Below are 14,472 nucleotides of genomic sequence, written 5' to 3' on the forward strand. Positions count from 1 at the left end.
AAGTTTAATTTCTTCAAAACCACTACTGTTTTTCTGGATTGATCTTTATCTTAGATCATATATCTTAATTTTCTGATGATTCCACAAATTGTACTTCACAGGATTTTAGCAAGCGACTCTCAAATATTTACTCGTAACCACTGAGACATAAATCAATGACCAAAATCAGATGTAGATTCTTAGTATACTCTGGTATGTATTTTTATCTAGTGAGTAAGCTTTTACTGAATTACTTGTAAAATGCAGGTGTTATGGGGGTGATAATCTTTCTGGTCATGTTTGTATGTAGCTTCCCATTCTTTTTTATTGTTTGTATCCCCTCTGGGAACTTATTTCCTGGCCAGTGGTATAATATATATCCAATAAATCAGTGGTTTAATAAATCCACACTTAAGTTAGCTAGATTTTTTTTTTCCCCTTGGATTTTGTGAGGTATATGTGAAATAAGAGAGCTTTTAACTGTCTTATCATAAACATCTCAAAAAATGTTGGGAAGTGCTTATAAAGAGAGTGATATTATGGCCTTATAAACTGAGTTATACATGTTAGAAGCCTTTTGCTTGTGTAGAAAATGTAGTTCAAAGCCAAATATTCGTAGCCTTCCCCCCCCCCCTCCCCCCGGAATTCCTTATTGTTATTCAATTTGTCTTTTAACATTAACTTAGTCTAAGGCTTTTTTTTTCTTCTGTAATACAAAGGGTAAAAACTTAGCTTAAAACCTCATACTATAGCTGTATTGCCATTGCTAATGCCTATACTAATTTGGAAATACAGAGTTTTAACTGTTACATGACCTCAATCTGTTTGAGACAGCATTAAATATTGCTATATGCAGACATTGACCAGCGCGAGCGACAGTGAGAACCCAAACTATTAGTAGCAAAAAGATAAGGAAACCTCTGACTAGTAGCAAGTATTTCTTCAGTGTGATCACAGTATGGATAAGAGGTATCCTCAGATCATGCAGGTAAGAGTAAGCCATTTAAGTAGAATCGTATTTAGGCATGGTTGTGTGGGGGCTTTGGGGTTTTTTGTGTGGTGTAAGCAGGACCACAGATTACAGAAAACTTTGTGCCTGTTGGTTTTTAGCAGTTTGGCATGTGATTCCCTAAGTGTGAGTGAAAGGACATTTGTCACTATATAAATTAGAGCAGCTTTACACAGAGCTGTCTGGAGGAGTCAGCACCGCGGCCTCTTGGTAACACAGCCTGGATAACAGCAGGTGATATGATAGCCATGGGATTGTAAACAGGGAACACCTAAGGCAGTCTCTTCCAACAGGACATTTACCCCAAACTGATAGTGCTCAGAGGAAAGTAACAGTAAGAAAGTTTAAGATGACCAAACTAGGTGAAAATCAGGACATTATCAAGAGACTTTTGAGAAAAGAATGAGCTAGGTTGAGAAGAAATACTAAAAATACCATGAAAACTTGTGGTTCTAGGGGAATAGGCCTTGAAGAGAGAAAGCAGTAACAGAGCAGCAGTCAGACTGGGTTTGATGCTGTCTGAGGTTGTCCCACCAGCATCATGACCTCTTCCTGCCCCAATGGAGCACCGTCACTGCCAGACGCTGTCAGTACCCTGTGTTCCAGCTGGTGGAGTGACAGGACAGGGAGGCATCCCGTAGTGTCCCACACCTTGGGGGTGTGTACATGACCTCGTGGGGGCCCTTTCTCACCAGGGTGTGCATTAGCAGCTTGTAGGAACTGGTGTGGCTCCATGCATGACCGGAGCACCCATGTCTTCAACAACATGAGCGTGTGTGCCAAAGTGTATCATGGAGGTGTGTGAGGTTAGAACTTTGTGGTGCCTAATCATCTGATCTGGGACCATTTTGTATTTGTCTGTTATTATACCTGTTATTACTCCTTTTCTGTTGCATTGCTGGTATTGATCCTGAGTGTGTAGTTCACCTATTGCTGGTTGAGTTGTTAATAAACCAATAAAACACTTTGATCCCTATTTGATTATAATCACATGAGTTGAACAGGTCTTCCTGCAGCAATCACCGATATGATTCTCAGCGGCAGCAGCCTTTAACAGCCCTGTAAGTTACGATTTCATTGGGTTTGCTGCTGTTAGAACTTCAGAACCAACCACAGCCAGTTGTTCTCAAGATTTCCTTAATTCATCAGGACTCCACTGGTTTCTGCAACCCTTCTACTTTTTAATGAAGTGCTTTCTAATATGGAAGTAAAATAGCTAAGGCCTCAGGGCCTTTGCAGGCCTCTCTAGTTAGGACAATCTCTGCACCAGTGACCTCATGGCCTCACTGAGTCAGCAAGACCCAATTATTGGAGCAAATTATTTGTAAAGGAATGTACTATCTAGAGCTTCCTTATCTGAAGTAATCCATATGTTACTTTGTTCTCTGTTGTAATTTCCTACGCCCCGCTGTAGTTTTGGGAAAACTGAGTCATATAACCCAAAAGTATATAAAATTTAACTGCCTCGTTGGGCAGAGTCTGTCATTTTGCTGCTCTCTGTTCTCTCCCCTAGCTGCAATAATAAACTGCTTTCTGTTCTGACCCGCTCAAAGTCGCCTTCCAGTTATTCCCCAACACAGATGCGACACAGCTTGCGATGTCGATGTGCCAAGCAGTGATATAACTGCTTTCTAAATGAGGACTGTTCAAGTTCTTTGTTTGGGGACTGTCTTTACTCTTAACCAGACCTATGTAACAGTGGTTTCACGCTGTTCCGCCTAATTAGTAAATCTGATGAGAATTAATAACACAACTCTTCTGCACAAAAACCTCCCATGGAAATAGCCTCTTTTTGGCCTTACCTAGGGGGTAACTGGAAGCAGTCTTCAGGTAACTTTCTTTTTCTTAAGAATTTTTATAAATATACCAGTATGTAAAATAGACTTTTGTATACTTGTTGATTATATGAAACACGTGAATCCTAAATGTCTTTAACTGAGCTTTATTTATAGCCCAGGACTGTGTGCCATATTCAGTTTTTCCCCTTGTGTTCTTAGATACAGCAAAATCTAAATACTAAATTATAGTAAGGTATGTGGCTGCCTTTTTCAAGGTTAACTTATTCAAAATCATAGTGAATCTAGTATGAAATAATAGCTTGTTCCATCTTATGAAGGTTATTTAAACTGCGGTTTCTTCTATAAGCCCTTGGATTTTTTTTGCTTCTTTCAGACCTCGGAAGACACAAGATCTTATAACCATAGTATGAAAAGAGAGACAGAATTTCAAAGGTAAATTCTTGCTCTGTCACTAAATCGAACTACTTAAAAATAAACCAGTCACTTTTTTAATACTGAATTTAAGAATTTTGTTTATCTTGTTCACTAAATAAAATGTGATATTTTAATTGATGAAGTGTTGGCATTGCATTAATGAGTGGATTCTAAGCTGGTCAGTTTGAGATAGTTGAGAAGACAGAGTTCAGAATTATTTTTTTTTAAACTCTAATGTATGCTACTACACATCAAATAAGGTAGAAATTATACCCTTCCTATCATAAAAAGTTAATTTTTTTTTGTCTTGAGCACTACCTTGTTGGTCTGTGTTGCATGTTACACATTTTGTTAGCCAAAAAAAGGCTCCAGTGAAGTCTGGAGGATAGTTTTGCATTGACCTTAGTGCCTTTAATGGATTCCTGGAGTACTGAAATCATTGATTCTCCTGATGTTTGAAGTGATTGATTCCAAGGCAAAGAAAGCAATATTTCACCTTGAGTGTAGCAAATATAAACAGTGTTTGAAAACTGCTTTGTATAAAGTGAGAACATTCTCATGAATCCTGAGATGGAAAAGCTTTGATTTGTTTCTTAATCATGGGAAAAATCTTGTTGCAGTTTCTCTGTTAGGCTGGAGTTGTAAGTCATAGGATATTTAGCTGCATGTATACATGCTGTTAAGCGCTGTTTGTTAGTACAGAATGAAATAACCATAAAACAGTAACTGTTCATGCTAAATCTCTGCCCAGTCCAGTACCCCATCCCTGACAGTGGCCAAGGAGGGCTTGCGTAGGAAGGAATATGTGAAACAAGACAAGTACAAAATGGTTTTTCCTGTTGTACACCCTTCCAGCTTCTAAGAACCAGTTAGGGGGCTCCTAAATTGCAAGTTGGATGGCAATCAGTGCATTTAACTTACCTGTCCTACCTGAGTTTGTCAAATGGCCTTTACCTCCCCAGCGTTTTTGAAAACGCTATTCTAGATTAGAGTAGAAACTTTCTTTGGATATTTTAAACCTAGTGTATGATAAATTTATTGTTTTGTCTGCTTTTATAAGAAAGTTTCCTATTCAGTTTTCGTATCATTCATGATTTCTGTACAATGTTACTATCATAACAATTGTTCCTTTTCCAAGTTCTCCAGCCTGTTTATCCTGCTCTGTTTGAAGGCTGTGCAGTGTTTGGCACCGTGCAACCAAGCTGAACTGCTGCACACTTGAGTTTTAGGGTGACACACCTAATATATTGTTAAAGGGCTGTTAAAACTTACGTGTGTGGTAAGATGAAACTAGACCTTGTAGGGCATCTCTCAAAGCAATAGATAGTGAATGTGGAGAAAGCTTTTCCTCTATTTTGTAACCTAAGATAGCCACACAGCTAGGAAAAATGTTTAGTACTAAAAATGCTGTATCAAACTGTTTTAAAGGACAGATGTTCCTGCAAATTCGTATTTAAGAACATACCAAACTGGTAGTCATAAATACTTAGCTGTAACTGCCTAAAGCAAGTGCAGGTGTTGTTGTGGCTTGAGCTAATTGCATGACTTTTTTTGTAATGTTTCCATAGATTCAAAATAGAGAAAGATGGACAAGAGGAGAAGAAGCAAGACCGAAGTTCTAATATTTCTCATGGCGCTGATGGAAGATCCCAAGGAAAATCTCCAAATAGAAGTAAAACCACAGACAATTCTTTAATCCACACTGAAAAGCAAAAGAAAATAGTTATTCAATTTAAAGCCAAAGAAATTAAACATGGAAAAAGTACGCGCACTCCTGATGTAGTGACTACTAGCAGGGAAAGTTATAACAAAAGTCGTTTTGATGGAACAGAAGGAAGAAGGTTCTGGCATAGCTTTGCAGTTCAGAGGGACAAGGCACTGAAGAAGAAGACAGAGAAAGTTGAACTCTGCAAACTAAAGTTAAAAGCAGAACAAACTATGTTGGAAAAATTTAAGTCATCTGCCTATGATTCACATGTACCACATAAAAAGGGAGATGGATCAAAAAAACAGAGTGAAGATGTCAGAATTCCGAAAAAGCCATCTGATACCTCTACAGGGACTGTGCATGATGATAGGCCCTTCACTAAGAAGCCAAATACATCATCTAGGACTTGGGAAGAAGAGGACGAAGAAGAATATAAGGAGCTTTCTAAGAAAAACCGACATGTGAGTAAACATACACCATCACACTATTCAACTGAAACACCACAACGATGGGACTCTTACAAACGGAAAAACCATGATAGTGATTCTGATAAAGGGACTGAAGAAAGGGACTCCGCTACAGCAGTATGTTTTAAGCAGGTAATGAGAATCCAGTTCTTTGTATTATGCTGGTAGATGTTTCAGACTAGTTTCTGAATGGCAGGCAGTTTTTATAGAAGCAGACTGTTGTCTTACAGACTTCAAACAGGATTTCTTAGCTATCTAGATAGATTTTTCTGATCCCAATGAAAACCATATTAAAATGTTTCTCTGCTAAGTGGTGAAACAAGCTAGAAGGATAAAGGTCTTGCCTTCCTGGATTGTGTCTACATGTATTCCTTCATAGCTTTACTTTGCTGCTGGGGGTGTGGAATACTTCAATTTAGGTACAAGTCAACAGAGGGGGTTTTGAGCTGACGTGATAGTATAATTTTTGAATGAATAAACTGAACCAATGAAAATTCCTCTGCCAAACAGGTACTCATTGCTAGTAAAGTGATGCCAGGAGAACTTGTAGATCTAGGACTAAATTTGTAGTTTTCTTGCATAGATTCACATTTGGCTGTATTCAGTTTGTTCCTAAGTTCTAGCTTGCGTTTGGTTCTGCACCTCAACTTTATCTTGAGTGCGGTTACTTTTTTATTGTTGTCGTTCTTGTTTAACATGTGTAGCATTAGTTTTTTGAGACTTCAGTTCATGTTATAGTAGTGCAATCATTTTGTGCGTACACAAACCAAAGATAGTAATTACATACAGAATCACAGAATCGTTGAGGTTGGAAGGCACCTCTGGAGATGGTCTAGTCCAACCCCCTTGCTCAAGCAGAGTTGGCTTACAGCAGGTTGTCCAGGTCTGTCTCCAGTCAGGTTTTGAATGTCTCTAAGGATGGACCTCTCTGGGCAGCCTGTTCAAACACCTTCACTGTAAAAAAAAGTGGGGCTTTTTTAAGTTCAGAGGGAATTTCCTGTGTTTATTTGCCTCTTGTCCTGTCACCGGGCACCACTGAGTCTGGTTCCATCTTTTCAGCCTCCTGTCAGATATTTATAAGCATTGATAAGACTCCCCCTTCTCTTCTCCAGGCCAAACAGTCCCCGCTCTTTCAGCCTCTTGTATGATGTGCTCTAGTCCTTTAATCATCTTAGTGACCTTTTGCTTGATGCACTTTGTTAAATTCATGTCTGTCCTGTACTGGGAAGCTCAGAGCAAGAATAACATAGTCACAAACCCACAAGAGATTGGAAATATAGGCTTGCTGTGTAAACCGCTGTATTTATTTTAAAAGAAAGCCATCCTTCTAAGCTGTTTTGAAATGCTACTGAGGATGCTTCATCATGGATATTGAAAATATATTTTATGTTACCTGTTCATTTCACTTGGGAATATTCAGTGTTCTCTAAAAGACTGATACTGTTCTACTTCCATTCCTAATTGTTTCTAGAATTTTGAGGTCCCGTGCACATCTGACACCTACCGAGACGGTCAGGACATAAAGTCTATCCAGAAGGTTAGTGGTGTACTCCTTTAACACTAAAGAGCTATATTCCAAAACTCTTGACATGGGGATCACTTGTTCCTCAGTCTGCCTTGACATTTTGTTGTGTTGGTATGGGTTTTTTTTAATTCTTCCTACAGAGCTTTGAAGTCTTTCCACCCGTTCAGGACAGCCAGAACCAAGAAACAGACCAAGAGGTTAGTAATGCTTTGATTTTACCCTTCTGAGTTGTATTAAAAACTTAGGGCACCAGGGTTGCATAGCTGGACAGTTCCATGACCTTTCCTGGTATTTTGCATTATTGGCTTATGATCTACACTTCAAAAAATGTGGAGCATTTTTTCAAATACTAAACAAACTTGCTAAAGTACTGCTAATCGGGAACTTTCTGAGATAGAAAGATTGCCATTGCAATGTAGGAGACCTTCATAGTTGCTTACATACTCCAGCTATCTCATTTTCCATCCTCTAACTTCCAAATTGGAAGAGATGCATATTTTTTTAAGAAACATTTGTCAGGAAGCTTGCAGTCTATGTAGCAAAAAATGGAACAAAGTTTTTGCGTACTAGGTAGAAAGGTCATAAACAAATCTTCCTTCTAGGCCGTATTTTGGATGTCTTTCGTGGACTTCTTATAGTGGCAGGTGTGCAGAAAGTTCTCATGGCTTTACACTTGCTGTACCAACTTACAATTTTTCATGCTTAGTTTTTAGTCAGTTTTAACACAACGGCATTAATGCAGAAGTATCTTTTGTGAGAACAATTCATAAGTGCTTGCTTACTGTCAATTTCATAGATGCAAATTTTTTTCATTGTAGATGCAGATAGTTGAAGATTTGCATGTTGCTCGTGTTCAGAAGACGGTGGCGCTATCTGTCGTACAGACTTGCGGAGAACTTACGAGTATGGAAATAGATCTCCCAGAACAGGATTTAAATATTTCTGCTGGTATGTCATGATTGGCTGTTCTTTGGTATCTACTTGCAGTTATTACTGTTGGTTAATGGTCTGAGTAGAGAATATACAACTGTTTTTTTTCACAACTGTATTTTTTCCTTCTTTTTTTCCCCCAGAGGCTTTTACTTCTGGTTTGAACATATTAGTGGTGATTGACACAAATATAATGATTAGTCACCTTGAGTTTGTCAGATCCCTGAAATCTGAGGATATACCAGGTATGTGAATGCGTGGTGATCGATAAGGTACTTAACAAAAAAAAAGTTGTAAGAACTTCAGGCTATGTGAAGAAAACAAACCTGGGCTCCTTAAAAAGGCAGCAGGTTTCATGTAGAGGCAGAAGGCTCGCAGTTAAGAGGCTGGTTCTGTGAACCCAAATAATCTGCCTGTTGAGGGAAGTTTGACTGTGAAGGTAGAACCTACTATGCTTATACCTGCGTACCTAATCATGGTCAGTGTTCCCAGGAATGTGTGTGAATTCTTAGAGGTAAACAAGTATTACCTATTGTTAGTACATACTTTCAAGCATTTAATCCATTTCTAGTGGTAACAATGTTTTCTATGCTTTGTAGCTTTTTTTTTCCTAGAAGTCTAAAAACATTTAAAAACTGATAAGCAGTCAGTGGTGGTTTTTTTTTTTGGTCTTGGTAAAGGTCACAGAATTAACGAGTGGTGTGAGCAATTTCTCAGGAATTCAGATTGCAGACCTTGGCTTTAATGTTTGGCCTTAAAACGCTGTGAAGCTTTTAGTGATTTAATGTTAGCGGGATTAGGATCGTGCGTATCAGTTGACGTATTTGGAATCTATGAGAATACTTGGGGTCCTTTGCTGCTTTCAGCTGATGAATACGCTTATTCTGGCTACCTGGAAAATAACTTTAATAAGGTCCTGAGGAATTTTCAAGAGTGTGTCAGGCTTTTCTTTCCCATATTAGGAATGAGGTTGCATTGCACGTACTGGGAGCTGTGGTCTCAGATGCCTCTCTTTTTTAGAGTATTGCAGCTCCCAATTTCTGGTCCTGCACCAAACCCATTATCCAAAAGGTTCAGAAGTTGCTGATTCCTGACCTGTTTATTACAAAGCAGATGGATAGCAGTGTATTTTTTTCAAAACTGACTGTACAGAACAGTCATTAAACTTCTGATTTACCATGTATTTCATATGTAATGACTAAGGTTCAAACCATACTTAGATACAAATAAAACCATGGTCCAATATCCATACTTCCTGTTCCTTGCTTAGGAGTGGTGGTTGGCAATTAGGACAAACCATTGCTCCTTTTATTTGATGACTGTTTTTGCACAGCGACTGTTGTGTCATTCGGGTATTTTCAGCCTGTTCTTTCAGCTGCTGTCACCTTGCCTTAACATCTTACAGGGAGCGTATGATAGGATGTTAATTGCTGCAAATGTATTTTACAACATTGCTAAGCACTGTTGTCAAAGTATTCTGTTGATTGAAATTGTTTATTCCTTTTGTTTGCTTAATATTGTCATTTTTATATGTAACCAATGTAGTGCTGAGTTTGAGGTTAGATTTTTTTGAAAGAAGGAACTTGGCCTTTTTTAGTTGTTCATTTTTCTAATGCTTGATGCTCTTGAGCATGGAGTATGAAAACTACTGGCAAAAAAACATGAGTGTGAGCTTACATAAATATGATACTTGAATTAAAGGTTAAGTGTAGTAGCCTGTGTGGCTTTTCAAAATGTCTTTCTGGGGGTTTTTTTGTTTTTTTTTTCCAGGGGTTGGCAGACTTGCATTAATAATTCCTTGGGTCGTTCTACAAGAATTGGACAACTTGAAGAAGGGGAAAATGTTGCAGCATGTTCGGGACAAAGCTATCCCTGCAGTCCAGTTCATCTACATGTGTCTCAAAAACCAAGATTCAAAATTGTGGGGGCAATCCATGCAGCTTGCTTCACAAAAAATATGTAATACATGCATGTTCAATTTCTTTTGGCTACTTAATCCTTGCAGTTTACCTAGTGTGAACATTAGTACTAAATTTTAAGTTTAATACAGTCTTCGCTCTGCAGTTTGCTAGTTAAAATTAGGTAATAGCTTACAGCAGCCTTCAGAGCATATGCAAGTCTGTAGTATGCAAATGTCTTATTCAGATTAGCGCTTTGTTCACTATTGTTTTATCAGTTGTTTCTCACTTTTAGCTGCATCCGTTGGTAACTGGGGATTACTTAATGAAATTCATCTAGGTACTACTTACGAGCTAAGGATGTCGTGTGCTTTTGCTTTTGACTCAGTCATCAAAAAAATCTAACGTAAATTTAGGTGTGACTCACTTAACATTTTCTGGCAAAACCATAGCGGTTTTGAGTGGAGCAGTACTTAAGAATTCAAAGCTGAGATTTCTGCTTAGGTTACACTTCTCTGTCCTTGTTTGGGGAGTATTAAACTTAAAACCAGTGCCATGACTACACTGAAGTATTTCTTATGTTGAGTTACTTCTGAACACATCAGCACTGTCTTAACTAAATTTGCAGATGGCCTGAGTGACGAGAACAATGACGATCGTGTTTTACAATGTTGTCTGCAGTATCAGAACCTCTTCCCTCAAGCTGTGGTCATACTCTGCACGTGAGTTCCTTTGTGTTTTTAGGTCTTTTATGAGGCATAAGGTAGTCTCGTGCCAAATACAGCATTTTCAAATCATATCTTAAACTGAAGAGCTGCTTCTGAAAAAACCTTTTTGAGGAGCAATCACCCTTTTAAAAGCTAGAGTAGAAGGATATAGTAAAACACAGAGACTATAGATGTATTCACCTTCACGTGCCTGAGGCTGGAAGTAGAATTAAATTTATTGAATGTGCAATTTAAAAACTTCTTAAAGCATAGCTTTCTCAGAGTTTATTCTGATTTGTCATAAAAAATATTATTGGAGTTATAAAATTCAAAAAATATTTATATTAAGGATTGAGATTGTTAGATACTTTGTGTGGATTGGATTGCAGCTGAAAATGCTACTTCAGTCGCAGTATTGGTAGGGCTATTGTTAATGTTTTAAGTTTCTCTGAGTAAAGAGCAGGAGGTGACCTCAGAAGTGCTTTTCATCTGAGAATCCCTTTATCATTAGAAGCAATGGAAACTTTTGAGAAAGTAAAGTTGGATCCAACTTGACTGCGTCTTTATAGTAGTTCTGCTGGAGCAGCGTATACCTCAGGGCAGCATTTGGGACAATGATTTGGCCAGTAGAACAGTAAAAAAGGGTGTCGAAAATGAGGCTTCATTGTAGCAATCGAATAAGATATTACTGTCATAGAATCATTACCTTGTTTTGCATTCTAAGATCAAAGCAACTAGACATCATGTAGTATTTATAACTTTTTTTTTCTTAAAGCAAACCTAAACCCTGAATAATTTTTCAATGTGCTTCTCTTCCCCCCACCCCCACCCCCCCCGAATAGTTGCTTTAGTTAATTTTCTGGTTTAATTTTTTGAGCTGTTTCTAATTGCTCGGGAAAGAAAACTTTGTATATAATGAAGCTCACAAAATAAGCTTACCAAAGGCAATTTTTTGTCAGTGTGGTGTTTTTAATGCTTACTATGTAATAATGTCAGTTTTATGTCAACAATTAATTCTCTTCTCCAAGGGATGATAAAAATTTGTGTAATAAAGCCATTGTGAGTGAGGTCAAGGCATTCTGTAAAGCTGATTTGGTTACTGCTCTACAGAATCTGAATGTAAACAGGCACCAGAACTGTGTGGAGCTGCAACAGTCAAAATGTGGTAAGTTTGTTTAATGTGCATGTATACATATGCAGGTTTTTGAGGCATGTAATAATCAGTGTGGGAGAGGGAGAATAGTTTCTACTGTAACTTCAGTTTTTATATACTTTTGATCCTTAGGAATGCTTTTTGTTTGGGGCAGATTTTTTATTTTCAAAGGTAAATTGTTTTCTGAAAGTTTGAAACTTTTATTGAAACATCTATCTCTCAGAGCTTTAGCAAATTCAAATATGATGTATTTTTGTTTTATAGAAAAAAACCCCCATAGCATTAATTTCCTGTGTTTATAGTCATTTAAAAGGTGTTCTGAACTTTTTAGGACTGAAAAGAGATTTTTTCTAGTTGAGCCAGTTTGGGTCCTATTCTTAGTAGTTGTAAAATTCAGTATGCTAAGATCACTCCTTACATCTTATGCTGATACCTTTACCTGCATCCCAAACGGTAAAACTCTATTCTTGGGCTGCCTGTTCATTTTTCCAAAGATACAAGTACAGCTTACAGTATTAAGAAGTGATCTTCTTATACTTGCTGATAACTCCACTGGCTGTATGTACTCTTAAGTTATTTAAGGTAAAAAGAAACGTGGAGTAAGATCACAAATGAATAATGCTCTGGGGAAATGAATATTCTTGGTTAGTAGCTCATAATTAAAAATACCCACAGTACAAGTGGGTATAACTAGAAATATTTGAAACCTAATTAGATGTATCCCATCTGCTTTATAACATAAAGTGCAGTCTGCCTTTATTTAAGGGAACAAGTTATTTGTGTACTATCAACATAAATTAGATACAGAAACAGTTGCAATAAGTACCTTTTATTATTGTTGGTTTGACAGATGCAGAATTTGAGAAAACAGAAAGAGGTGATGCGCGATTCCCAAATACACTTCCAGACCTTGAAAAGAACTTAGGGCAAGCTTTATCTTGTATTTTGGAGACTGAAATGGAAATTGCATTTGGAAACCTATGGTTGGAGGTGGTATCTTATGTCATCTTGCTTAATATTTCACGTATTAAGAGGTGTAAATGTCTTTGGTGTTTTAATGATGTTAGTACTGGTGCTAAGTCAGACAACCAAGTCATCTAGTTCACTAACAAGGAACAGTTCAGTGCTCAGTTTTACTAGTTCAGGTTAGAACAAGATTATTCCATTTGGCCAGTAATGACTGTGCAGTGTTTTAATAGTCTCTTAATAACAGAGATGCTGGCTGTTTGGTGTAAATTTTCAGAACTCTTTGTATTAGTTGCATTAAATTTCTGTTTCAGCTTTTCTAGTGTGGTTAAATCACTGCATTCGTATGTCCTTCAAGAAATTATTCCATCAGATTTATATAATACCAAGGCACTGTTGTTGCAGGCAGTTCTTCCCCATCAGAACACATGTTTTTAGATACCATGTGGATAAAATTGTTCACAGCTTAAACTGGTTACAGTGCAGATACAGAATTACAAGGGTGTTAACGAGAACCTCCAAATGCTCTTTCAAAAGTATTGTTAACAGAAAACTATTGTTAACAGAAAACTTTCAAATTATCCATGCTTTGGTTAGATTCCATTTTGTAGCTGGCAGGAGGTAGGTAGAAGTTTAAGTTTATTGCAGATAAGCCTCTGTGGCTTTCAAAAATAAATATTTGTTTGCATGGGATGATTGTTGATCCACAAGGTAGAGCTTCAATTAGCCCTTAAGCTTTTAGGCACTTCTGATTAACTTAGTTGATTTCTGTTTACATCTTTTCAAACTCTGGTTTCATTTGGTAGTAATACATTTCAGTTTTATTGCAATATGCATATATTGCTTCATCTACACATAGTCACAGCTAGGAAAAGTATGTGTGGTTTTGGGGGGTTTTTTTCTTTTTAACAGTACTAGAAAACCAAAGGCCTCTTTACTGTTGCTCAGGCTTTTGTACACAAGCAACCCATTAATTCACTTTAAGAGATAACTCAAGAGAATTTAGAATGTTTGAGAAAAGGGGAACCAGAAATCATGATAATGTTGAAAGGTTATTGTTGTACACTGAACACTTCTACATGAGCATCTCTGTTTAACCCATGATGCTATTGAATCAAATCTTTTTTAATAGATATACTTGTTAAATCAGGATATAGCCTTATTTCTGAGGAATCATTGGAATTCTACTTCAGCAAGCACAAATCATTATTGAAGAATAGAGCAGTTGCGAATATGTCTATATGAAAATCAGCCTTTGAATTTATAACATATTATCTTTCAGATCGTGTATCTGAAGCCACCATGGACACTAGCAAACTTGCTGAAGTGTTATAAAAAACACTGGATGGCCGTTTTTGATTATGTAGTGCCAAGGGGTTTACTTTCAACCATTGAATGTCTCCATAAACACCTTTGTACAAGTAAGAATCTCTTAGAATGTTAATTGTAAGCCTGTAAAAACACCCCTCACTGTTCTGATTTTAGTAGTTACAGAAGTAGATACTTTGAAAAGGCCTATGTGCTCTGTACAGTTAAATTGTAATGTGTTTCATCCTCTTCTGCTTTTTTTTTTTCGATTTAAGATTATCCAAATGAACAGTCTTAGACAGGCTTATCTACTTTTCTATTGATCCACAATTTAGTCCCTGGATGGGTGACAAAATCCCAACACTGTTTTTGTAGCTTTAGAGCCAGAATTGAACTGAAATTGATGATCTACGAATGACATTAAAAAAAGAAAGAAAAAAAAAAGCAAGCTTGTGCCAAGATTTAAGTCGGTCCAGGTGCTCCTCCCAGATGGTGTAAATATCACCTGCAAATTCACAAAAATGTTTTCTGAAATGTCTGTCTGTCTTATCCAGTATTCTGCTGGCTTTTTTCTACTTTTTATACAAAAACAGTAAAAACAAATGTATG

General features: G+C 37.3%; 1 protein-coding gene across 6 annotated transcripts in view; it reads left to right on the forward strand.

The window, feature by feature from the left end:
- Positions 1 to 14,472, forward strand: part of SWT1 (SWT1 RNA endoribonuclease homolog) — a 36,982-nt gene that overhangs the window by 1,407 nt on the left and 21,103 nt on the right. For 5 of the 6 annotated variants that reach the window (XM_075760542.1, XM_075760547.1, XM_075760543.1 and 2 more), the window contains exons 3-13: positions 3,161 to 3,219; positions 4,770 to 5,508; positions 6,848 to 6,913; positions 7,042 to 7,098; positions 7,720 to 7,849; positions 7,975 to 8,076; positions 9,602 to 9,790; positions 10,358 to 10,451; positions 11,465 to 11,601; positions 12,440 to 12,579; positions 13,838 to 13,976. In XM_075760542.1, the coding sequence (XP_075616657.1) occupies positions 3,161 to 3,219; positions 4,770 to 5,508; positions 6,848 to 6,913; positions 7,042 to 7,098; positions 7,720 to 7,849; positions 7,975 to 8,076; positions 9,602 to 9,790; positions 10,358 to 10,451; positions 11,465 to 11,601; positions 12,440 to 12,579; positions 13,838 to 13,976 (1,852 nt within the window). Of the gene's footprint in view, positions 1 to 835; positions 968 to 3,160; positions 3,220 to 4,769; positions 5,509 to 6,847; positions 6,914 to 7,041; positions 7,099 to 7,719; positions 7,850 to 7,974; positions 8,077 to 9,601; positions 9,791 to 10,357; positions 10,452 to 11,464; positions 11,602 to 12,439; positions 12,580 to 13,837; positions 13,977 to 14,472 lie in introns of all 6 variants that reach the window. The other variant, XM_075760546.1, reaches the window with a different exon arrangement.

The sequence above is a fragment of the Balearica regulorum genome, chromosome 8 (genome assembly GCF_011004875.1).
Source record: "Balearica regulorum gibbericeps isolate bBalReg1 chromosome 8, bBalReg1.pri, whole genome shotgun sequence".
NCBI classification, from domain to species: Eukaryota; Metazoa; Chordata; class Aves; order Gruiformes; family Gruidae; genus Balearica; species Balearica regulorum.